Source organism: Schistocerca americana, chromosome 2 (assembly GCF_021461395.2).
Source record: "Schistocerca americana isolate TAMUIC-IGC-003095 chromosome 2, iqSchAmer2.1, whole genome shotgun sequence".
NCBI classification, from domain to species: Eukaryota; Metazoa; Arthropoda; class Insecta; order Orthoptera; family Acrididae; genus Schistocerca; species Schistocerca americana.
Genome location: NC_060120.1, coordinates 1,030,174,625 through 1,030,202,255, shown reverse-complemented (window position 1 = coordinate 1,030,202,255; position 27,631 = coordinate 1,030,174,625). Strand labels below are relative to the sequence as shown.

Below are 27,631 nucleotides of genomic sequence, written 5' to 3'. Positions count from 1 at the left end.
TAAATGATAGGATGATGAAGATCAAAATATCACTCAAGGGGACGACCATAGAGGCAATACAAGTGTATGTGCTGCAGGTGGCTTGCACTTCTGAGAAGAAGCAAGAGTTTGAAGAGGAAATGCAGAAGCAGATGGGAAGGAAGAATGTGATAGTAATAGCGGATTTAAACCCACACATTGCAAGAGGAAGACAAGGCTGCGAAAGTGTGCTTCGACCAGAGGGTTGGGGCTGCCGAAATGAGGAAGGTGATAGATTATTGGAGTTCTGTCAAAGGAATGGCTTTCTGGTTGTGAACTCTTGGTTCAGGAAAAGAGAGAGCCACAAGATTACATCGTACATTCAAGACTTAAAGAGGCAATCAATAGTTGACTACTTCCTGTATAATAGTGAGATGAATAGGAACATCATTGACATTAAGTTAATGCCATCAGAGGCCTTGGATAGCGACCACCATTTGCTGGTAGGATTAAAAGGACAGAAAACCAGGAAAGACATATAAGGGTATTGAAGTTGAGGGAGGAAGAAAGCAGGATACAGTACCTACAAGTAGTAAAGGAAAGCATCCCAAAGGATTAACCAAAAATTGTAGAAGAGGATTGGGATAGATTCAAGGGATCATTGTATCTTCACTTGTTAAGTAATATATTAGTATTCTCAGTATCCTATATGTGTAATTTATGTTATGAGGCAGTAACACACAAAAATTTTCACAGGTTCTGTTATCATGGGCATTGGTTCCATGGTTTTTATGGTCCCACACTTTATAGCAGAACCAAATCTGGGCACAATGCTTGCCAACTCAAGCTCAGACAATATTTGTAGGGGAGTGTCTTTGAGGGAACAGGACATGGGACTTGGAAGATTATCTTCAGGTATTGTAAACACTCATTTTATGTTCATCATCTTTCATATTTTATGTAACTAAGTAGTATACATTAACTCATATTTTATGATTCCCTTTGTGTACTTAACACAAATGTTATGCTAAGTTTATAATGAAAAGAAGCAGAAATGATTATACAGTATAAATAATGATTTCCTCCTGTAGTTATTGATATGGAACACAGGCTTGCATTGGGACATTATAGTGGTGCTGTATCCCATATATGAATACACAAATAAGAGGAGTCAAGCAAACATTGTATTGGTACACTGAAACATTTTTTAGTTTCACTTGATTGACTCTCATGTTCAGCTGATAAAATTGCCGTTCTTTGTGCCTGTATTTTGATTGATGCTAGTACTAGAAAGTCTGTGTTTTTGTTGTTGTTGTGATTTCTTTCTTTTAATTTAATTCCATTTTTATACCATCAAGCTCATCTATTAGTTGCTGTATTTCATAGTTTGTGGATTAGACAATTTAGTATATAGGAATGTAAATGTATAGAGGGCGTGTATTATGTCAGGAAAAGTGACTGCTGAATAACAACAGAAAGAGTGCTGGAATGAGATATGAAAGTTTTTTTTAAGTTGCTGTATGTATTTATTCAAATTTAAAGTGCATACTCTGGACATACACGAACAATAAAAAGTAATCATGCTGAAAGTAAGTGTTAATACGTATCTGCTAATAAAAGTTTCATTCCTTAATATTCTTGCTTGACTATTTAGCTAGATATCCATCCTCATTCTAAATTAGGCTCAGTTAGAAATTCTCCAAAGAATATAGCATCACTTTTATTTCAAGTAGTTCTTAATATTGTTCATATGGTAACAGAGCAATTTTTTCCCATCAGTTCTATGTTGAAGAAAAGGTATGAGTACACACATCTTCTCTAGGATAACAATACTCATTTCATAGTATAAAAATATGTGAGTAGGTCAGTCACAATCAAGAAAATAGCCATAGTAATGGTGACTGAAGGAACAAAATAGAGTTATTAAGATAATGATGAACATACATTTTTTTTAAAATAAAACAAAAATTATATGATTTTGATAAAATGTCTTTGGAGTTAAAGATTTCGTGAACCATTTTTGTACGTGTTTCCATCGTGGATACGGAAAAGGGGGGGGGGGGTGGAGGAGGAAATCTTTGGAGGCTTCTGTTTTCTTTAAATAACTGTTAGTATCACGTTACACTTATTAAATTATCTGGGCTGTTATGCTGTGGTTGGGCAAATTTCTTGCTGGAACCCAGCATCTCGCCTTGTCTGTGGGCCATAGTTCAAATTCCCATCCCACCATCTAGATTTATGTTTACCATAATTTCCCTAAATGTAACTGCTGGGAAGGTTCTTTCGAAAAGTCAAGGCCAATTTCCTTCCTCGTTCTTTCGTTATCGGAGCTTGTGCTCTGCGTCTAATCTAGTGACCTTGCTGTCAAGGGGATGTTTAAATCTTCTTTACTTATGTCTGTCGAGGTAATCTTCATAGGGATTGTAGCCTTCCCCCCCCCCCCCCCCCCCCCCCCCCCCTCCCCTCCTCTGAAGATGTCCCTTGCAGACTGCAGACGAGGATGAAACATTGGGTTTCAGCAATAAATTCATCCGATAATAGTGTACTAGCCTGCAATTTTTTAGTAACTGTGACAATTCCAGCTATGAAAGTTGACATTTTACAACTATCATGCTGCTAATGTTTTTATTTATCTTATCATAACCTTCCATTTCCCTAAATGCTATGCTTTGTCTATGAGTAATAATAAGTAGTAGATTCATATTTAACAGTAAGATAAAAAGTAACTTGTTTCATTTCTTATAAACATTATTTAACAAGGATTTGAATTCGTATGACATTAATTACATTCACCAATTGAAATCATAACAGGATGCCTTATGTACTCATTGGACAGTCATAATGGATAATAGATAAGACATTGAATATCAGTTTAAATGATTGCTTTCGCAGTATTTCTGTCATGTACTTGGAAACACATTTTCCTATAGTGTATGTAGAGAAAAAAAGAGAATACAAGATGACATAATGGTATGATGTCAACAAGGGCAGTTATGAACAGCAACATCTTTGTCATTTAAAATTTGTGTGAAAAAAGTCTCAAGGCAATCACTTACTCATACATCGTGTTTCATTTATATCAACAGTTCAAAGGTAATTGACTGGTTTTGGAAAATATTAATGGAGGGGAGCAGTTAATACAAACTACTTATTCATTTAATACTTATATTAATTATATACTCTGTGTGGAAACTTGTCGCTTTTGTTCGTCTTACACTGTACACGGAAAGGTCACTCCTTGGACAGGGAGGGTGTGCGTTAGCTGCTGCTGTTCCAGTTATACACTAATATTTGTGAAAATTGCAAAACTGAGGAGGGTAAGTGTTGCTAAAAGGAACTATATACAACAATGTATGAACTTTGAAGTTCACAGGTGATTAAGATTATGAAATTGTTGATCTCTGACTCTACAAGCTCAGTATGTTTGAGACATCCTATATGGTGCAACTGAGCCTCTGAATATCATAACACAGAAACAGAGAACGTGTAAATATGTTCCTGAGGTATCATCCTCCATGTGATTTGTGTGAAAGTCTAAGTTGCTGACAAATCATATCACAAAGATGTTTGAAAGACCACATGATAGATAAATAGTGCATGTCAGGGAAGTAGTAGCACTCTCCATTCTTTGAAGAACACTTGTGTATTCCATGCCACATGTGGCCAACCATTTTACTGATGATGTAAATGAAGTTACCAGAAAGAGGAGTACTTAGGCTGTAGAATATCTCTAGTTCAGATAACCCGAAATAGGTAGGGGGATGTTGATGGTATACAGCCGCCTGCTTGGTGAGGTTCTGTATGTATCTACAAAAGAGGCAATACAGCAGGCATGTAGTACTTGAAAAAGAACTGTTATTGGCAGATTGGCTAATGGCTAACCCCTATCACTCAAGTTACTGAAATGTTAATCCCAACTCAACAAGTCCTGCCCAAGCCAAAAAAATAATAGCAGTAAAAACAATTTCCCAGAGACCAAACTTTTGTACCCATTCAAAATTCATTCACATTAATGCTTTTTGATATTGTAAGTGTTGGATTATAAATTGGAAACAGTTTCAATTGCAGACTATTGTGAAATAACTTTTTCCTGTTGTCCTCTGAAGATGTGTGTAAGTCAGACATGCTAGTATTACTCTGTACTTAATAGAGACGATAAGTCAATGTGAGTGAATGCATTCTGTAAGTGTTCCCCAAACGCTAATTTGCCACTGTTTTGATATACAGTTTTATGGGACATTCAAAAATATTACCTGCAGTGCAGCAATTTTCTCATTGTAGTGCATTGTTATTACAACATCTATCAAACAAAATTGATGTAAACTTTATTGAATGGTTTTATAAATTCCATCTTGTAGATGATACAAAACATTTACATTCATGCTGACAGTTCAAGGGACAGTATAAATGCCATTCTTGAAATATCTATTTTTAATACACAAAAAGGCAACCACTCACTTGTAGATGATAGATATATGGTACATTCCATCCTGGATTTTACACAACACACACACACACACACACACACACACACACACACACACACACACAAATGGGGTGGCGAGGGGGGGGGGATACTGTTGGTTGGGCGGTACATGCACCCTTCTATGATAAATGCTAAATAGTAATTATCTGTAGGTAAATTGCTGAATGTCCCTTGTAACAGTATCCATGTTTTATTGAGTTGCATTAGTTTAGTATATGTTCTACCAATATGAATCTAAATTTTTCTTTTCTTACTTCTTAGGATGTTGCAGTCATAGTATGTCACCTAATTACAATGTCGTCTCCGTTGTAAGTACACATAAGCTGATAAAATGGTCAAAAAATCATTTGACACTGGCCTTATTATCTGGATTAACAAGTCAAACAAGTGAATTATATTAATAATCAGTGGATGACCATTTTGTCAGCTTATTTGTAAAAGGAAGTCACTTAGAGTAGTGCTTTATATGACAAATTTTTGGTACTTCATCAAAATCTTTCTTCTTTGAGCTTCTGAAACATTTTCACTTAGTTTAAACATTCTGTAACTGCAGAACTAATAATAATTATTATCTTCATTAATGATATTTAAATTAATTAGTGCAAACTCACATGAAATTCAGCTTCACTTGCATCTTGAAAAGTAATAATTTTAGTTGCTTAAGTTTTATGTGCACTTTGTAATATTGTTAGCACTTATGAAACAGCTGCTAACTATATGAACGGGACCAAATTGTTTTCATCTGAGCATGAGGAGTCACAGTTTTCTGTTTATGAGTTGTAGCAGCCCAAATATAGTAAAAAGTTTCAATTTATAGCCAATGGGAGTTAACGATGTAGTGAACTGTAGCTGTTTTAATTGTTTGAGAGAGCAGTGAAGTAATTCACACTTTTCAGAGTGGCTGTTTATGGGCTTGACCACAAACTCGGTTTTTGGGTATAGTGGCTGTTGACTGTAAAACATTTTTTGTTGATATTCTGCCTTAAAATATGCATTGCTGAACTGACCTGTCTTCTAATCTTGGATGCAGCTGATGGGAATGCTAGAGTGTACTCTAATTATTTAGTGCCATAAAACAATGATTTTGCGTATTATGTGAACAGCTTCACCAAAGATGCAGTGAGCCACTGTAGATTTCTTTATTCATTTTTAATCTATACTTTTTTTGTTCTCTCCACTCTTATTTTGGCAGGTGTTTTAATCATTTAGGTGTAAATGTTTTTAACTGAAGGGCATTTGGCTATAATTTCTCTTGTAAGAAGAGACTTTTGTTTGTGATGTAAAGTATTGCCTTATTTATTCATTTAGTTTAAGGGTAATTTTCACATAAAGTCTCCTATGAAAGGAGAAAATAAGTCAAGTGATGTATATGTGTGTGATATGCTATAGCATTCTAATGGTTTCCAAGCCTTTTGTTTCCCATGTCTCCACCTCCTAGCCTTCTGTAATTGTAAGACTGCGCATTGGTCAAGGAGCTGCACTCATATTCAGAATGAGTGGGCTGCATATCCCTTTCAAGCTTTCAGATTTAGATTTCTCTTAATTTCTCTAAATTGTTTTTACATCTAAATCTACAACTATACTTCGCATGTCACCTTACAGTGTGTGATCTAGGTGACCTCAAGTATCACTGTCACTTTTTCTCTTTGTGATTCCATCTGCGAATGGTACGTGAGAAGAGTGACTGTTGATAAACTTCTCTATGAGCTCTGATTTATCAGATTTCCTTGTCATGGACATTTCACAAAATGTATGTAGGAGGAAATTCACACTCTTGGAAATGCAGCATCTCTCTCTCTCTCTCTCTCTCTCTCTCTCTCTCTCTCTCTCTCTCTCTCTCTCACACACACACACACACACACACACACACACACACACACACACACACACACACACACAGAAACTATTTCTTCTGTGAATGAATTATATTTGGGTAAGATTCTTCCAATCAATCTCATCTTGGCATTTGATTTTCCTGCAACTGATTGTATGTGGTCATTCCACTTCAGGTTGCTCCAGATGGTCACTCTCATAATTTTACAATTGTTACAGCTTCCAGCGAGTTTTCAAAAGTAATGTAATCAAAGAGTAATGGATCTCTTTGCCTATTTATATGCAATATGTTTCATTTATTTATGTTCAGGATCAGCTGCTAATTCCTGCACCAAGCATTGTTCCTCCATAGGCCTTCCTGCATTTTGCTACAGTCTTCTGAGGTTTGACTAGATCATTTATATGTGTTATAAACAATGAAGGTCCTCTAACACTACTTTGGCATACTCCAGAAATTACCTTTGCATCTGTCAGTTTCAACCCATTAAAAATAACGTATTGAGTGAGTGTCATCTCTTATAAAGTCCTGAATCAAGTCACTAATCGGGTTCAGTACTCGGTAAATTCGTATATTGTTCACTAAATGACAGTGACTAACTATTTCAAATTCCTATTGGAAGTCAAGGAACGTGGCATCAAGCTGCACGCCTTTGTCTACAGCACTCCGAATATCATGGATGAATAAGCAAACTGTTTCACAAGGTCCCTGTTTACAGAATCATTTTGGTCTTTTTGGAGGACATTTTCATTCTTAAGAAATATCATAGTGTGTGAATGCAGAACATGTTCCATAATTCTACAACAGACTGATGTCAGCAATAAAAGCCTGAAATTATTTGCATTGATTTGGTAACCCTTCTGGGAAATAGGAATGAATTATGTGCTTTTTCACAATCACTGGGACATCTTCATTATTTCAGTCACATGTAACAAGCTACAATTGGAGTTGGGATGGGGGGAAAGGCAGGTTCTTTTGAATATCTCTGTATAATCTCAAGGGTGTCTCATTTGGTCCAAAGTATCTCATCTGGTCCTGATGCCTCTCCGTATTTAGTGATATCAGCTGATTTTCTATTCTGTGATCACTTATCTCAGTATCTACCATTTTGATATTTTTGCAGTGATTGAAGGAGGATCTGTGCTATGATACTCTGCAGTGAAACATTTTTGGAATACGTAATTCAGAATTTTGTCCTGCCTGTCATCTCCATTTTGGTGGCTTTATGGTCACTGAGCAACTAATTAGATGCTTTGTTTTTTATCTTTTTGCTGACTTAGCACAGATCAGAACTATTTAGAATTTTTAGTTGGATCAGTTGACGAAATTTTACTTTTGAATTTATCAAAAACTTACCTAATTGTTCTCCTTACACTAATTTTCAGTTAATTCATCTTTGGTTGTCAACTAGACTTTGATTTCACCTAAATTTGTGATGGAACCCTCTTTGTTTTCATAGCAACTTTGTAACACATCTATTGTATCACAATGAGTCTTTATCACCACCCTCAATCTTGCTCGGCACATACTGGTCTAAGGTGTCTTGTATAATGTTTCTCAATTTCGTCAATTTTTGTTCCACATCTTCTTTCTTGGAGCTGAATATTTGATGTTGACTACTCAGATAAATTGCAGTGTGTTTCAAATCACTTTTCTGAGGAAAGATATTTTCCAATGTTTCTGGACATTCCCTCTAACACTTGTAGTCAATGATGCTGTAACACCTTTCAGTCACTAATGCTCTCACCTGCATTAACTGATTTGAATAGCTTGTGTCTGTTAGTTACTGCAGGGTCTAAGACATTACCGTCATGTGTCAGTTCTGTAATTACCCATTCAAAGTAATTTTCAGATAAGATATTGAAAACACTCTCACACGAACCACTGTCTCTGGCATCAATTTTAATAGCATTATTTCTCTCATGGTTTTACTGGCAAATTGAAATTTCCCCTTATTATGGTGACATGAACAGGAAACTTACTTGCCACATTCTCCACATTTTCTCAGAAGTGCTCTACCACCACAGCTCACATGGCAGATAGTTGATAAAAGATTAATGCTGAGATGCTCCTTTTGAAAAGGACATAACTGCTTTTCGTCTAACACCTGATTTCCTTCCCTACACTTGTCTAAACAGCTTGTGCTCTGTTTGTTGTAACCTCATTGTTGACAAAGCAATGAAGCCCAGTCTGTCTTCCTTCCTTCCTTATGCATTTGTACAGTGCAATAAACATTTATCAGATTATGTGCCAGAATATTTGTTTATCTACATGTGATGTGTGATGTATTTGAAGTGTTTGCTTTCTGCCTGGACTGATGATATTATTGCTTGTAAATAATAGAAAAAATGAGTTGGGTACTATGACAACATATTGTGGTGATGGTTACCCATCCTAATGCCAGTATAGCAAACAAAGCTATATGACTGGTCTTAATTGGTCCATTATACATTGTACATTGAAGAAAACAGTTATGTGTTACAGGAGCCTTTTTATCTTTATTTCCAAACAATATATATCTTGAATATGTGGCTGAGCACATACTTAATGGCTTATAGATGGCTGGCCTGCCCAGTCCTTCAGATTTGACACTGCTTCATCAAGCTGATTTTCAGAGTTACTGCTTGTTTGCTCAAATAACTTCTCAGTTGGCCTAAAAGGGTTGAGTGGATGCAGTTCCAGATCTAATCACTGCAAAATACGAGGTGGCTACTGGGAATCAGACCTAGGACCTGTGTGCAATTCTCCCACATTAGTCATTTATTACTAATAGACCATGTATGAATACTGTCTATTATTATTTGAAGCATTTGTTCCCAGTACTTCCTTCACAACATTTTCCAGCAACAAAGTATGTATGTCGGATAAAGTTTTCTGTACAGATCATGCCTTTGTACTTCTAACTTTAGCACCTCAAATTTTGGCACCTGACACTCTGTAAAACTTGTAAAGGAAGGAAAGGGGCAAAGGCAGGTTGATGCTTTGCGAATATATTCTCAGGTGCTTCAAAGGTAAGAGCACCATCTAAAGAAGGAGCCATCCTTCAATAAACAGTTTTTGAACTATCAAAAATGTTGCATATGTTAAAAGCTCCCCAATAAATTGCCAGAATGTGTAGTACCATGTGTGTAATTTCAGATACTGATTTCATTTATACACCTCTTGAATGGAAAGATCTGAACTTCATTGACATACTTCTGATATAACACATCAATATTCGTGATTGTAATCACCATTAGGAAGTATTATTCCTCAAACACAAATGGTCTCTATTATGCCTTTTGACAGGGAATGTTGTTATTGTTGCATATTCACGCAGAATACTTTGAATTGAGTCTCTTGGAAGACTATTGTCTTGGAAATGTAGAGTTATATTCTCCTCAAGAAATAAAGTACAGTTAACAGAGAAAATTGTTTCTCAATCATTCTGTGGCTGTAAACTCCCTCAAGAGGTGAACAGTCTACATTACAATCAGGCATTTACGTTTCTGCCGTATCACTTGTCATAAGATGCATGAGCTTAAAACTTTTGTTGCATGACAACACCTAACAAGCAGATGAGCTTTATTGCTGCTCTCTGTAAAACATATTTCATTTTAAAATTTTTCCAACTGTCTTGTGGTTACAGCTGAGCTGTTGATATCAGTCTTAGATTAAGAGTCAAGAAACACAATCAAGGCATTTTTTCCATTTATTTTATTCTTTTGATACAATTTTATCTACATTAGGTCTAATATCATTAGTGTATGCTCATGTGAGCTTTTCTTGCCTTCCTCATGCTGGTTACAGCTGGATATTATTTTGTAGAAATTTATTCTTTCATTTTATACACTGGAATGGTGCATATGTAGCTTAACAGAATGCTGAACTTAAAGGAATTAAAATTACAGTTACTGCATCAACATTTTGTTTCAGGCCTATCGTCACCACCATTGGCCCCACACAACAACCTCCGTGGTGACAACTGCATACAGGGGTCACCATCAACAGCTGGCCCCGTCATGCTGTTCCTAGTGGCACAACTTTTACTCGGTTGTGGAGGTTCACCACTTTTCACCCTTGGAACAACGTACATAGATGACCATGTTCGACCAGAAAGTGCCTCTCTCTATATTGGTAATCTTATGTTTCATGTGATCAGTACTTCATTTTATAATAAGTGTTGCTGACTGCAACTAAAATAGTTTGAATCTGTTAATATACTTTATTTTAGTACTAATTATTATTTTATGTGTAGTGCATATACTGTATTTTACACAAGAGGGTCTGTATGAGAGTTATTCAATTGTTTTCAGCACATAGTGTACCAAAACTGTGGAAATGTGTTTAGTGTTTGAAAAATTTATTTTTGGCCTTCAAGGCTGTTCCATCTGAATAGTCACTCTAAGTTACAAAGATAGTTTTCACTTTCATTCCCAGTAATGTTATAATTAATTGTTACAGAATAATCTGAGGGGCATTTATTACATTAAATATAGTTCTGTATTGGATTTTCACACACCAGAATTCAGCTAACACTCTGTCTTTTTGTTGCAGGCTGCATGTACAGCATGGCAGCATTTGGACCAGTTCTAGGATTTCTCCTTGGAGCTTATCTTTTATCATTCCATATGGATTCCTTTTCTGGAACCATAGTTAATATAGGTAAGGACTTTGTAGTGTATCAGTTATCAGATTTCAAATTTGACTACTACAGTTTTATAATCTACTACATTTGTAAGTTGATCAGCTTTTAGAAATGGTACAATACAGACACCAACCCTTTATAAGATTGTCCTGAAGTAGTATGAGTCATATGAAATCCCCATTTACAAAATGAAACAAAAATTCTCATTAATTCAATGACATACTTTACTATGTGTTCATTTCCAACACTCAGATGGTTCTGTAAAAACTTCAGACCATTTCAGATCCACCAAGAAGCAATGGTACCTCAGGTTTCACAGTTGTCATTTGTTCTACATTAAAAAGGCCCTCAGTTGCACCCATGGGCTTTGCATCTGCTTTTGCCCAAAAATCTGAAATGATCTTACCAAAACTGTCACAGACAGACAATGTCCTGCCCAAATAGTCTAGAAATAGTTTTCTGTGCCCTTACTTCCTCTGACTCCGATGAACCCATCACAACTGTACTACTTAGTACTCCTGTTGTCATCTAATACCACCCGAGCATTGTGAAGGGCAACCACATCCTGCACCAGTGCTTTGACTACTACTCAACATGTCCAATGATGAGAGAGAATCTGCTACAGCCATGGATCCGCATAGCATTCCAAGTAAGTGTCAGTCATTCCCGATCACTTTCTATCCGCTCATTTCTAATATGGTGCAACCTAACAGGTGTGTGGCAAAGGAAACGTGGCAATTAGCTACATCACAACACAGTATGAGGCCTGTGGAAAAATATTGAGCCTATGCACATTGCAGCTTTGTGATCATATTGCATCCACCTGATTTCCATGTGGCTATGCAAGCCGTGCAGGCAGCTGTGTCATAAGACAAGATAGTGTCGGTCATCTTTCAGCAACTTCCATCAAGCTGTGTGAAGTTTATTCACCTTCTCTCTTGCACACATCATCAGTGTGAATGCCATGCAGATTGAGCACACTCTTGCAGTGCCCTAGAGCCTACCCAAAATACTATTCTCATCGTCAAAATAGCATCTGTTACCCACTTAGTCCATCTCTATGCCAACCCTGCAGCCAATGCTGAACTGCACAGTTTCTTCTTCTGTGGATGATCTTGATTCTAAATCTGTAATAAGGCTAGAGTCATAGTGAAAGTATCCATATCGTACACTGGCTGTGCTGTAATTATGATGCAGCTTTCTTTGTAGGAATGAAAACTAATCAGCTGTGTACCCACTACTAGTCAACACCAAAGTGTAGGAACTGTAAACTCAACTACCTAGTTGTTGAACATTCTGCACACTAAAACACAAGTGGCTTAACAGCTGTTTCAGTACTTGTGCCTGTTAACTAACATGTGGGAGCTGTGCTCATGGCCAAAATCTTGATTAACCTCTTCCTCCTCACTCATATTTTTCAGTCTTGTCATTTTCCAGACAACTCCTTCCCCATAACAAACTCGTAGACATCTCCTCCTCTCCTTCTTCCCATGACCCATTAATCTTTTCCAGTATCTGAACACCATACCTCCTGATAGTTTAGTTGCTACATTGCTTTACTATCCTCCCCTCCCATCTGTCAGTATGAGTAATCACATGGTGTTGCCATCGGTGTACATGTTCAATTATCTGTGTGGTGATGGGTCCTTGTACTTGTAAAAGGTTGGGTCCTCAGAAACTCGACATGCTTTTCCCTTTATGTGTGTATGAATACAAAACACATTTACGTGTGAGAGATTGAGCACATTTCTTCATTTTTGTTTAGTATTCTTGCTCTATAGTGATAGTGAAAATATGTTGTGGAACCAATGGAGCAAATATTTTTTTCTGTGTTGGGAGAGACCTGCATATTACTATTGATGCAGTCCATTATGTATAGTGAAATTGGCTGATAGGCAAATGAGCTTCTCATAGTTGAAAGATGGCTTATGCAAGGTGTTTAGTAGGCTGTTAGTCCTTCAGTGCTCTCAGATATTGAGATCTGTGTTTGCATTTTATTATTCATTAGATCATACTTTTGTTATGTGTTACATTAACCCGTAAGTTACGAAGATGGTAAGTAGTAATTTATAACTCAAACATCAGTCATGGAAAAAACCTTGATGACTTTTTTTTGTTTGGTATTATTTTGATTGAATCCATTATTATTCAAACAGATCTTTTTTTTCTCTCTTTTTCAAAAAACAACACACAAAATTATTTGTTCACAGATCCTGGAGACCGCCGTTGGGTGGGAATGTGGTGGGGAGGTTTCCTCTTGTGTGGCCTCCTACTGATTCTTGTTGCCATTCCATTTTATGCCTTCCCAAAAACTCTGCAGGTAAACTATGATTATGATGATACATAATATATACAAACTATATGAGTTTTGATTATAATGCCTTTAATGTCTGAGATTAATGAATTATATATGCAAGTAAATGAAGTAAAGTCCCTTTTTTACGTTGCTGCATTTTACATTTTCCCAGTTTTTACATTCATTTTTGTCGGTCCTAACAAAAGTCCTGTTCTCCCAATACAACCCTTTCCTCTTGTTAATGATTCTGTTTTTCAGCATTTTCTGCATTTTAAGTTTTCTTTGATATTACCATGACCTTTAACATTGATTTTCATACAGATTTCTGCAAAAAGTGCATCATATTCCTGCTCAAAATCATCCTCGAAACAAAGCAGAAAAAGCTGACGATATGCAAAGATATTGGTCATGTAATGTAGTGTTAGCACAGGAAGCAGGATTTTCATTGTCGGCATGTTGTGTCATGGCCACCTGTACTATAGGTTCACAGTGTTTGGAAGAGTGGAAAGTGTACTGAGTCACTGCCTTAATGATAATCACGATCTAACAATAATGACTCTCCTAGCAACCTTCCATTTGCTTATTGCATTGCATTACAACAGCTTTAATTTACTTTCAGTCATTGATACAAATAAACACTGCTTTTGAAGATAGTCATCTCTGTAATAGGCTTACACTAATCATTGTTACTTCTGCGTAAAATATGCTAATTTGTACTAGGCATGTAGTCTTAAGTTGGTATAAACTGATGTCAGACATAAACATTCCACACCAAGATGCTCTGTAACGTGATAACGATTTCCATACTCTTTCTCATCCAGGACGTTCCTGACCAGAGTGACATCCTTTTTGGCAAGAAGCTGTAGATTTCATGCCTGTTGGTCTCTGTTTATGAACACTGCCAACTTTAGGATTTAACCAGTATTATGCGACAAGCTTTATTTACCATAATTTTATAATTATTTTCAAGAACCAGTTGTGCTAAGCAGCAGAGAAGCTATGGAAGCTGTTAACATTTGAGGCAGTTCATTGATAGTGCAGCAGGTGGTGATAATGCCTGTGATGCTTTGTATACTGTGGAGAGACAAGTAGAGCTAACTGCTGTTAGAAAGAAACAAAAACAATTATTTCAGATGTTTTAAACAGGCAAAATTTAAATCATTTTAATTTCATATTTTGAACAATATAAAGAGTATAACAGTAAGAGAAATTTATTCATTTTTGCTTGTTATATTTCCTTTGCTTTCCTGTTTTTTACAGTTCCCTGCAGTTTACAACTTTTTGGATTAGTCCACTGAAAACTGTAGAAAGGAGCTTTTACTGTACTGTGTTTTCAGGCTGAATTTCTACTTCATGAAGAACAGTTTAAATTTCATGGAACTCTATTTTACACCATTTTCTGCAACAGAAATTACATGATCAGAAGTAGTCAAGTGAAGCTTCAGTCTCATTCCTATAATGTTTTTGCGTGGTTGCCATATTGTTGCCCATTGCATAGTGATGTGGCCCAGTATATTCCCAGTGGGAGGGAACTTATAAAATGGGAATATTGTGAGGAATATTTCTTTGGCATGGAAAGATTTCCAAAAATTGGGAATTTATGAAAATTTTTAGATTTTGAATGTTTTAACACTTATTAACAGCTAAAGAACCTCAAAGCTAGGTTAACTAAGTAAATTCGTACATTTTAATCCAAGATTTATCATTCCATGTATTAATTTCCTCCCAAAATCCATGCAAAACATCATTTACCGTAAGTCTGGTGGAAAAAAATAATTTAAAATATTCACTAGGTCTACCATTTTTAGGCAGGTAGAAACCCTACATTTCTCTCTGGAGGTGTAATTCTCAATTGTCCATTATCTGTAGTGTTTTTTCAATTTTTCCAAATGAATGACTAGAGGTGTTTCGCTTTCAGAATGCAAAGACTCCTCATTTCATGTGATGAATTATGATTTATAAAATTATTTTCTGAAATATTGCAATTACTTTCACTTTTAGAATTGTTAATCAATATTTTACCATGTTCTATGTCAATAAAATCACTTGTATTTTCAAGTAAATAATAGCTCTCAGCTGGATTATTCACATAATTTTTCCCCGAAATGTCATTTTCAATGACTAATGTTTACAAAATTTTCACGAGTTTATTTTAAACTTAATTGCCTAAAATACCTCTAACGCTGACGGAAGACTTAATAAATCGAATAAACAAACTTTCCTGTGTGTTTTAGTAACTTTAGTTACTAGATGGCATATCGTTATTATAAACTCGGTTTTTCTAAAGGTTGATTATTTTGATGTTGGCAGTTCTAGGAAATGTAAGAGTCATAAATGTTGACGCTTGTCAGTTCTAGTGCTAATTCTTTGATATTTAAAACATTGAAAATCAAAAATTGTGTTTATTTCTAACAAGGAGGTTAAGTCCAGACCCATATAAGATTTAACCATATAATTACTGCTTTTATCTATTAACAGTTTTTTGAGCTACCTTACTAATTAATCATAAATTCCCAGGAATTTATGAATTTTTGGAATATTGCCAGCAATATTCCCTGGGAATATTTCTTCAGTTTTAAATTCCCGGGAATTTTACAACACTACAATTGCATATGAAATAAGTTGTTGACATTGAGCTGAACTCTTGAACATTTGTCTCTAGATTTCCTCCATTTTCTCTGTCGCATCAGCTAAATACAATTTTGAGCAGTTGCGTATGACTTTCCTGAAATCTAGCCCTTTTCCTAGACCTCTCCAGTCCTTTTCCCTTCAACGCTTCTGCCTGAAGAAAGAACTGGCTCTGAAAGCTTGCCACTTACAAGTTACTGTATAGCACATGTTGGAAATTACTTAATACCAGTGATAGGCAGTACCTGTCCTATTCAATTTTCATATGCAATGGAAGAGAACTGACTAATTTGGTAGACTATTGACTGAAAAGCAGAAAGCAAATGTTAATTCACAATTGTGAAACTGGTGTCAACCAACATCCCTGTACTGTGTTATCAGAAACCAAAGAAGACAAAACTAAAATACATTAGCTAACAGAAGTTATTAAATATATAAAAATAATGGAAGGAAACATTCCACGTGGGAAAAATTATATATAAAAACAAAGTGAGGTGACTTACTGAACAAAAGCGCTGGCAGGTCGATAGACACACAAACAAACACAAACATACACACAAAATTCAAGCTTTCGCAACAAACTGTTGCCTCATCACTTTGTTTTTATATATAAATATATAAAAAACTATTCTAAAAAACTGTAATCTTATCTTAACTGAATGCACTTTTTATTTTCTTTCTATCATAGTGAATGCAGTGCATTACCAAAACATGAGTTTGCTTTATCAGTCATAGATGCAGTAGCATTGATATAGCAGGAAAACAGATAAAGAGTGCACTGCACACACCACAAATGGTTCACATCTGTTGATTATAGGTGCAAATCTGAGTTAGAATAAGGTGAGGTACTTGTGTGAAATTAAAAAAAAAATAATAAATAATACCAGAATTGTAAGCATAATAGCAAGTTTCAGTGGGTGTCAAATATTAAAAAGATTAAAATTTACCTACCAAGCAAAACAAGATGGTACCTGCTCTTTATGCAACATAAACTGCACAATGCCAAAGGGGAACAGGTACATGAACCATCTTCCAGTCATGGGGAAGATGACCAATATCTGGATACTACCATGTTATGCATGTGATGTGCTAGAATTATGTTTTTGATGATAGTTTTATGGTATTTAAATTTTTATTTTGGTATAGTTTGCTTTTGTTTTTTTGTTTTCTGTGGTTTTGGAAGAGGGCTGTTATGCCAGATATTGAATTGTCCATTTTGTTAATAGATATTGACTTTGTGTGGTTTGTTAGCCTTGAATCAAAAACTACTTTTTCCAGTATCTCACCTGACAGAGCACTGGACGTAAAGAAAAATACATGGACTGTGTCTTCCTGAAGCATAAGGTGCAATGAAAAAGAAATGAGCCAGAGACTGTAAAATGAAAACAGCTGAAAAGATTGTAATGTTGTTGCTTGTGGAACGAGGTGTGGTCCCTGTGAGAGTGCTGAGATAACAAACTCACTGCTAGAGGGAGACAGGCACATCCATGTGGCACCAGAGCAAGTACATGCATGTGCCAACCATCCACTGCAGTCAGTCATGCTGAAAAGAATGAAGGACTCAAAACAAAGAGCAAAATGGTGAAGTGTATCATTTTTGGTTGTGTTGACTCTGTATTCTTCCACTGGGGACTTAAATGCTTTGCCTCTGGTTGAAAGTGACGACACATTGTCTCATTTCCGGCGAACACTTGTGATAGGAACTCAATCCCTTCCTTGGCATTGCACTGCAGGTGTGCCATGGAGAGTTTCATTTGACATGCTTCCTGTGTTGATTGAGTGCGAGACACTCACTGGGTGCACACTTTGCAAAATTTCAAGGTGTCCTTAATGATGGCATGAACATTTCTGATGCTTAATCTGACCTCTGCAACAATGGCTGCTTCCATAACTCACCACTCATGAGTAATGAGAGCATGTTGCTGCTGGGTAATGGCATCAGTAAAACAGTGTGGTGTTCCAGCCTGTGCATCATTGGCCAATGACATCCGTCCTTCCGACAATCACTTGACCCTTCAAGGAAGGAAGGAAGGAAGGTTAGGGTTTAATGTCCTGTCATCAGTGAAGCTGTTAGAGATGGAGCACAAGCTGAGATTGTTTTAAAGATGGAGAAGGAAATTAGCCATGCCATTTCAAAGGAGTCATCTCAGTAATTCCTTAGGGAAATCAGGAAGCATCTAAATCTTGATGGCCGGATACAGATTTGAAAACAAGTCGAGCCTTTTGTTCTGCACACTCCTGCTCCTAGCCTGGTTTGACCGTCCCAATGGACATGCAGTATTCTCCATACACTTGTGCCATTATTCAATCAATCTTTGCTCCTTGCACTCTTTCCACTGTCAGGAAATACGCCTCTTTGACCGTTTGAAGCCTCCATTTAACTACTGTCACTAAGATTGAGTGCAGTCAGTGGTCGGTGCATGTGCAAGCTCACTCTGGGTGTGTCCCTTTAGCAGCAAATATGGAATCACAGTGCTCGTGTCGGCCACAGTACTCATTGAGTGCAACTATCATTTCCTCATTTTATGAAAATTTCCTCCTGGAAAGCCAAAGTGTCAAGTTAGGGAACAGGAAGAAGTCACTTTGGGCTATGTTTGATGAGTAGGATAGATGAGGAACCGATTCAAAACCCATTTTATGCATTTTTGCTGTTGTTATTGGTGATTTGTGTGATTTTGCATTATCTTGGCGAAAGAGTAGGTTTTTTGCATGCCAACCTAGGCCTTTTTCGGCCAATGCCAGTTGAAAACAGGCCAGCAGTGTAGCATAATGGCATCCAGTTATTAACTTTGCCTCGTTCTAAGTAATCTAAGGGAATTATTCCTTGCGAATTCCTAAAAACAGTGCCATCACCTCGCTGCTTGACAAAAAGTCTTTACCTTCTTCGGTGCACTTTTACCAGCCTTTGTCCATTGATTTGACTGCCATTTTGACCTTGGTATGTAACAATAGATCCGGGTTTCATTAGCAGTCAAACATCAACACAAAAAGTCTTGCAGATGGCAACAAAACATTGCCAATTTATTAATTACCAAGCAAATGGTCTTTAGTGTTGGTCCAGAGTGTATGTGAACATCATCCAATTCTGTTTTGATTTGTGTGGCAGTCCAGGCCCTCAAACGAAAATGTTTAGTAACAGCACAAAACTTGGTTTTGCCCATTTTCAATCGCAGTCGACACACTGATCAATTCGGATGCTGTCCGTAATGAACTGTACTGAACTGTATGCTATACATTGTTGAAATTCTATGCACAATTCTTAGAATAATCAAGCTTACCAACCATGAAGGCACAACAAAAATGTTCCATTCTTTCATGGAAATTTTCCACACATCAGACCACCCTCATATTTTTCTGAATAAGTTCCTATGTTCATTTGAACATATTAAAAAATTTACCACCTTTCACTGGAAATGATGCTTAAACATTGAGTGGAATACTACACAGCATACTTATATGAAAGAAAGAGTTTACTTGTATGTGAGAAAAATATCCCAAATTTCTCTTTAGTTTATTTCAAGAGCTCAGAATTGTGCAAAAGTGGTTACTTTTTCTTTTCACAATGATAGTGGTTTGATAAGCTGAAAATCACCTTTCGATTCCCTTCATTCTTTCAAAATTCTACAGAGCTCCATACAGTAATGTGAGACCCGCACTTCTAGGTATACGAATGTAGCAGGTAGATTGATTTTTCACATCACCATCATTGCAGGGCTTGAAAGAAACGGAAAGAAGCTAGTAGGAAATTGAAGTTGAATCAGCCTGCAGATGTTTAGATTGGCAGAGCTGTGCTTCGGAAAGGCAGGTAACATGGTACTTGTTCCAGTTTGGCACACTTTTGTAACTTGCCAAACAATCAATCAAACATGCTGCAAAGCATAAAAGAATTTCATTTCAACACTAGATTTTTTCATAATCATTATGGAAAAATCCTCCAATTGAAAATTCACTTAAAGGCAATGCAAAACCTTTGGTTCATTTTATTTTACAAGCTTTACACACATACGAAGATAAATTAGAAATAAAGTAATTTAAAAGTGTCAGTTTCTATGTTATTTTTTTCTGTAATATTTTATGCATATGAGTGATGATACTGTGACAGGGAGACACAAACATAAACATGGACAAATCTGGTATTTTCAGAATCAATCAAGGTTTTTCTATAGCTGAAAACAAGTGTGACAAATATTAAGAAATGGGTAGTGAGGGTGTTAACAGAAAAGAAACTATGTAATCTATTGAGAAATTTTACAAAATGTCCCAAAAATAGTTGAAGAAACATTTGTTCCTAAAAAAAACATTCATTCTTGAAAAACCATTGGTTCTGAAAGCATGAAATTCATCTTGCTGAATGTTGATTTGTCCTTTTTTTTTTGGAGAGTGTTTATCAGTTAATTTTAATTCTACACTTTAAGTTCCAATTTTCGATTTATATTTTACCTTTTCTCATTTTTAGTCTCTTAGCAGTAAAATGAATCCTGCTGTATTTTATGACAGATTATTAACTACCTATGCTTCTGTTCTTCACTAGAGAGAAAAAGAGAAAATTCGTATGTTGGAAAAAGCTCGTCCACCAGATGCCCCTAGGCCACATAAGTCTACAGACCCAAACACGTCTTGTGGGCAAACAAATGATTCAGGCTATGGGAAAGATATAAAAGGTGAGATTGATGGTTAATGGACATTTATTAATTTATCTCTTTTGATGACAGTACTGATATTTTTTATTGCAGTAATTGATTCTTCCATCACTTCTTGGTAGAACACCTTCATGGTTATAATGCTTTGTAAAACACACAATTTTGTGCTTTTAATTTATAATATTTTATATTTATATGAACATTTAATTTGATTTGTCTACCACCATGTAAGCATTTTTGTTCCTGTACAAATTTAGTGGGAGAAATAAGTCAGTTATCTGACCAACTCAGAATACAGCATGAAATCTGCACAAAAAAGGAAACTTTATATTTACTTACTATTTAGTACTTATTAAGTTTGATGTTGAGATGAAAAGATCAATTTAGTGGGAGGTAACATTTTGAATGAAGTCTTATTAACTTTTTGCAAGACTGTTCGTTTTGCTGTTCACATGGTTAATAATGAGATAATAGTTGTTGCATTTCATTGCTGTGTTAAATATTGACTTTAGTCTTTAAACTTGGTGGTGACTGACACCAATTATTTTTACCTTATGATCTGCACTTTATGAACTATTTAATCAGTTACCACAATGATTTTTATTATTTTTGTTGTAGACATTCCACGCTCAATGTGGCGACTTGTGTGCAATCCTGTTTACGTGGTTACTTGTTTGGGTGCCTGTATGGAACTTATTATTGTATCGGGTTTTGTTGTGTTCCTACCAAAATACCTGGAGACGCAGTTCAGTCTTGGAAAAAGTCAAGCCAGTGTATTTACAGGTCTGTATAAAGAGAAAAGTTGCATTTGAGCTTCACATTGCTGTCATTTATTATAAGTTGATACATATATTTTAAGGTAGATGGTCATTCCTTTAAGTATCTTGAATAAGTGAAAGTTTTAACACAACTGATGACATATTATGAGTACAGTGTTACATATCAGCTAGTGCTATGACCATATTTGTTTACTGTGTAACAAAAGTTGTCTGCAGATTGTGCATCTTGCACAGTGGAGGCCTCAATCTTTTGGATGTAAAGCTTACACTTTCTTCATACACTCCATATGTTGCACCCTATGGTTTTCATTTGTTTCCAAAGTTGAAAGAATATCTATGTGGAAATACTTTCCCTGACAACTTTAAGGTTTGAGAGGTAATGTCGAACTGAATGAGAAGCATGTAATGCATATATAGTGCTGGAATCAGTAACACTCTTCCCAATGGTCAAAAAATAATTGGACATCAGTTGTATATATGTGCAAAACTAACTAAAATATATTCTTAATGTGTACCTTCTGGTGTACCAGGCAGGCAGCCAAAAAAAGAATGAAATGCTTTTGATATGCAAAAGGAGAAAAACTCACTGTCTATTGTACTGTAATATGGGATTCTATCTTCAGGAAAAAGTAAAAGAAAATGATGAAGGAAAAATGGGGATCTTATAAAGGAATGAGGCAGTAAAGCGATCCAAAAATTGAATTATGGGACACGTGGTATGGCAGTTAACATTGAAAATCCAGCAATGGATGGTATTTGAAAACCTAAGAAGTTACAAATAGTCAATTTCATGTGTATTCAAATCCAATTTGCACTGTGTAGGATAAAGTTTTCATTTATGACATTGTATTTGTATTTTAGACGGGTGACTTTAAAATGCTCATTTACCTAGCGTAATGTTTTCCTCTGTAGGTTCACTAAATCAATCTATAAATACTGCAGTTACTCATATAACAACACCATACCTTTCTTTGTGTAAGCAAGTTCACCTGTAATCACCTCACTCTAACAAGTTAAGCTTCAGTGCATCTCCTCTATTGTTTGCTTTTCATAGCTAACTTCCAACTCAGATTTGCAGTGCATTTTTGGACTTACAGACATTCAAGAATTTGCCATGTACCTCTATGAATGTTCATTTTTCTTATTCATTATTTCTTTTTTATTTGTCTAGATATAAGAGTGTTCCATATTCTGGAAGCTAGTGAATCTTTCACTGGCTCTGTTGCAAATACTAAAATTGTGCACTTCGTGTATTCATTTTTTTCTTGAAAGTTATCTTTATCATTGCCTTGCAGGTTCAATAGCAATACCTGGAGCCTGTATCGGCATCTTCATGGGTGGCTGCCTCCTTAAACGTTTGGAACTGCGACCTAGGGGTGCTGTGCAGTTTGTTCTGATCTCTAACACAATATGTCTAGCCTGTTATGGGTTGTTGTTCTTCCTTGGCTGCGACAATGTGAAGATGGCAGGAACAACAATACCATACTTCAACAGGTACAGCATGTGCATAAATAACTATGTAATACCCCATGACTAAATATTTCTTGAGTCACTGATTCAGCTCTAAATGATGCAAAAATTTGGTGGGTCTGTCAAAGCCACAGCTACGGTTATTTCGAAAGGAGAATATGATGCATTAGTGTTGTATGATTTACAAATGTTATGCATGTGTAGCTCTTCACTTTGAAGAAGCACAACTTCAGAGTAATAGTTGAGGCTTGTCAAATTACCTGAAATGTGTTTGATCATTGAATTTGACCTGTCTCTCTCACATCAGCTCCTCATTTGGAAGCTACCATCTCAAAGTCATTGTTTTGCAGTGGCCTTCAATGGCCTTCGAGAGATGTTCTGTGGTACCTTCCTCTCTTGAAAGAATTCTGTGGACTGGTCCCATGCAACAGTGGATTTATTGCCTTTGTATGTTATCAAACCCAAACTCTTCTGTTGAAATTAATTTGAAATATTTGTGTTTCTAATCTCATTCAAGAAGAGTATGTCTCCTTGACTGTTTGGACTAATTTTGTTTCTTGTGTCATAACGGAAGCAGAAAAAACACTCAGAGGTAGTTTCCAACCATAAGCCACTTAATGATTCCTAGATTGTCTTTAGCTTTAAGATGTTCTAAACTTGTTCAATCCTTTTGACTCCTACTTTCCTGTTCGACTGGAACAGTCTCCAAATGAAGGTAGTCATAAATCAATTCCAATTCCAAAGAAAGCAGGTGTTGACAGATGTGAAAATTACTGAACTATGAGTTTAATAAGTCACAGCTGCAAAATACTAACGCAAATTCTTTACAGATGAATGGAAAAACTCATAGAAGCCGACCTCGGGGAAGATCTGTTTGGATTCCGTAGAAATGTTGTTGGGACACGTGAGGCAACACTGACCCTACAACTAATCTTAGAAGATAGATTAAGGAAAGGCAAATCCACGTTTCTAGCATTTGCATACTTAGACAAAGCTTTTGACGGTGTTGACTGGAATACTCTTTCAAATTCTGAAGGTGGCAGGAGTAAAACATAGGGAGTGAAAGGCTATTTACCATTTGTACAGAAACTAGATAGCAGTTACAGGATTCGAGGGGCATGGAAGGGAAACAGTGGTTGAGAAGGGAGTGAGACAGGGTTGTAGCCTATCCCTGATGTTATTCAATCTGTATATTGAGCAAGCAGTAAAGGAAACAAAAGAAAAATTCGGAGTAGGTATTAAAATCCATGGAGAAGAACTTTGAGGTTCGCTGATGACATTGTAATTCTGTTAGAGACAGCAAAGGACTTGCAAGAGCAGCTGAAGGGAATGGACAGTGTCTTGAAAGGAGGATGTAAGATGAACATTAACAAAAGCAAAACGAGGATAATGGAATATAGTCGAATTAAATCAGGTGATGCTGCAGGAATTAGATTAGGAAATGAGACACTTAAAGTAGTAAAGGAGTTTTGCTATTTGGGGAGCAAAATAACTGATGATGGTTGAAGTAGAGAGCATACAAAATGTAGACTGGCAATGGCAAGGAAAGCGTTTCTGAAGAAGATAAATTTGCTAACATCGAGTATAGCTTTAAGTGTCACGAAGTCTTTTCTGAAAATGTTTGTAAGGAGTGTAGCCGTGTATGGAACTGAAACATGGACGGTAAATAGTTTGGACAAGAAGAGAATAGGAGCTTTCAAAATGTAGTGCTACAGAAGAATGCTGAAGATTAGATGGGTAGATAACATAACTAATAAGGAGGTATTGAACAGGATTGGGGAGAAGAGAAGTTTGTGGCACAACTTGACTAGAAGAAGGGATTGGTTGGTAGGACATGTTCTGAGGCATGAAGGGATCACCAATTTAGTATTGGAGGGTAGCGTGGAGGGTAAAAATTGTAGAGGGAGACCAAAAGATGAATACACTAAGCAGATTCAGAAGGATGTAGGTTGCAGTAGGTCTTGGGAGATGAAGAAGCTTGCACAGGATAGCGTAGCATGGAGAACTGCATCAAACTATATATACACTCATCTACTACTTTAAGTGTTTCATTTCCTAATCTAATTCCCTCAGCATCACCCAACTTAAATCAACTACATTCCATTATCCTCGTTTTGCTTTTGTTGATGTTCATCTTGTATCCTCCTTTCAAGACACTGTCCATTCCGTTCATAAAAATATATATATATATATATATAAAAGATGATGTGACTTACCAAATGAAAGTGCTGGCAGGTCGACAGACACACAAATAAACACAAACATACACACAAAATTCAAGCTTTCGCAACAAACTGTTGCCTCATCAGGAAAGAGGGAAGGAGAGGGAAAGACGAAAGGATGTGGGTTTTAAGGGAGAGGGTAAGGAGTCATTCCAATCCCGGGAGCGGAAAGACTTACCTTAGGGGGAAAAAAGGACATTATACACATATGCCTCTGAATGTGCCTGCAAAAACATATCATTGTGCGACACGCAGTTCAAGAGATATGATGTCATAAGCACTGAGGTATGTGAAAAAATGCTGATGGCATCATGCATGAAGTTTTAGTACATTTACTCTTTACTGCTAAGACACTCTACAGTCAGGTCAACACCTGGCAGTACTTTTTACAGCATACAACTGCAAAGTGTAGGTGAAAACAGTAGCCATCTACAGAACTGTGAAGAGATGTTGCCATAGAGATGTTTGTAAACATGTGAAGCAGCTGGGCTCAGCACGCAAAAACTGATAGAGAAAAGGTTTCTTAATTTGGATACTGTACTTACACATTTGTACATTGTGCATAGTTCTTTGTACGGTTGTTTCATCATTTCAAAGGTGTTTTCACGAATACATGGAAAAGAAATTTTTTCTATACTTTTTGACAAACACAGTTCATCTTTTTGTTTTTGCTTCTAATAGAAAATTGGCAAAATGAACACCCAGGCAATGCCGGGTTTGTCAGCTAGTTACGTATAAATTTTCCACAAGAAATAATTTTAAGTTTTCTCATTGTCATGATTTAAGATATTCAGGTCTCAAGTAGATGAAATAAAACATGTTGCTGTATGTGCTACCATGTTAGTATGAAAACGCTTGTAAAAATGATAGCTTTTGAATGTAAATGACATGCTTCTAGGCTTCTCCTTAGTCTTTTTTGGACCAGTTTTTATTTACCGATGAAATATGATTTGAAGCACTTTCTATGTGAGTTTCATGCACCATTTTGAAGTTAGGTTCTCACATTTATATATGTTTATCAATATTATCAGTTGCAATGATGATCAACTGTAAATTAATATTCAGTGCTTCATTCAAAAGGTCAGTAATCTCACAGAAAATGGCAGTAATAGATCCTGGTGACACAGAGCTTTACGTAATGTAAGCACTTGTAAGTCCTCCACTGTGGTACTAAATCTCCATAAATATTTGTCAATCTAGCCACGAGTTCATAGAAAGTGGTATAGGCAACATACAGTACAACTGGTGTTCCTTCCCATTTCAGATTGCAGAAGTTAAGTTAACCCTTTACTGGACCAGATTAGTGAATTGGTGTGTAGGACTTCGTGCTTTTTGTTCTGTGGAATCCTCTCATTGATGCAGTCCCTTGAAGCAATTCTCGTAGTACATCGGATTCATCCAGAGATGCAGACAGCCTGTGTGTGAGATGATGAATGGAAGCAGGGGTACTTTAAATAAATTCTGGGATGTCATGACAGTGCATTTATTAACAAACACCATCAAACAGTCTGACAATGTAAAACTCTGTAAGTTATTGAAAACTGACAGCATGGTTTGCACAGTGATCAGATTTGGATTACATCCTAATGCTGACTGAAGAGCTTAGCACTTAACAGAGATTTCTAGTATACTTCATGTTAACTTCGGAACTCTTCAAGCATTTTTCAGCAGACTATTAATTGGCATTTGTTTCTGAATATAAATAGTTTATCACATAGAGAAATTATGGTAACAAAACTCTGACACTCAGGCTCCCCCTAGCATTTAATATGCCAAAGGCACTTTTTATTATTAATATTTGATACGGAAAAGTTCTTAGTTTCATGCCTAAATATTGAAGGTGCCCATCGTTTGAGACTGCAAAGTTGAATCCATTCCTATAGCTTACTCATAGCTCCTCAGTCTGCTGGCATTGTTTCAACACTGCATGTCATAGCCAGTCTCACTACATGGCTTTGAATTGTGAGAACTTCTTTTATACTTACCACTGTGGCTGTAGTTAACCACAGTGCTCAAATACAATGTTGAAAAAACAAAATAAATGAGTGTTCAAATTAAAATGAACCTCCCACATTCCCTTTAGTGTTTCCTTTTCAGAATTGGGGTTTCCTGAAATAACATTCTAATTTTGAGAATCAGTATTGTTATGATATTATAGTATGCAGTGGTAGCCTATACATTTTGTCATTTTTCTCTATGCATTAACATTTATAGGTTTCCTTACCACCAAAAACAAAATTTTAATGAACCCTTTTAATTGCTTAAAAAATAGATTTTCATCACAATCTTCGCTAAACACAAATTCTTCATTAACTGCTTTAAGAGGAAAGGAGACCACTCACTGAAAATCAAAAGAAAAGTGTGGAGTCATCAGTAGGAACACATAAAAAAGACAGAAAACTTGCTATCAAAGTAAGTCTCTCTCTCTCTCTCTGTCACACACACACACACACACACACACACACACACACACACACACACACTCTCCACCTGTGCTGTTACCTAGTGCTAGATGCATGCACAGTGCCAGGGATGCAGTTTGGCAGGTTGACTTGAGTGGAGTGGAGATTGTGTTAGGTGGGGTGGGAAATGGAGAGAGAGGTGGGAGGCAGGAAGAGGGGTTGGAGGAAGACAGTTAGCACCTTGGAGGGAGGCAGCTTGTTTGCTGGTTAGAAATGCGGGTTGGATTGGTGG

The 27,631-nt window shown here is 36.4% G+C and overlaps 1 protein-coding gene across 2 annotated transcripts in view; it reads left to right on the top strand.

Annotated features, from left to right (window-relative positions):
* The window catches only part of LOC124596421 (solute carrier organic anion transporter family member 5A1), a 441,010-nt gene that overhangs the window by 383,416 nt on the left and 29,963 nt on the right, over positions 1 to 27,631 (top strand). For both annotated transcript variants that reach the window (XM_047135553.1, XM_047135552.1), the window contains 7 exons: positions 715 to 873; positions 10,191 to 10,391; positions 10,812 to 10,919; positions 13,113 to 13,222; positions 20,358 to 20,487; positions 21,085 to 21,249; positions 22,541 to 22,739. In XM_047135553.1, coding sequence (XP_046991509.1) covers positions 715 to 873; positions 10,191 to 10,391; positions 10,812 to 10,919; positions 13,113 to 13,222; positions 20,358 to 20,487; positions 21,085 to 21,249; positions 22,541 to 22,739 — 1,072 coding nt within the window. The remainder of the gene's footprint in view (positions 1 to 714; positions 874 to 10,190; positions 10,392 to 10,811; positions 10,920 to 13,112; positions 13,223 to 20,357; positions 20,488 to 21,084; positions 21,250 to 22,540; positions 22,740 to 27,631) is intronic.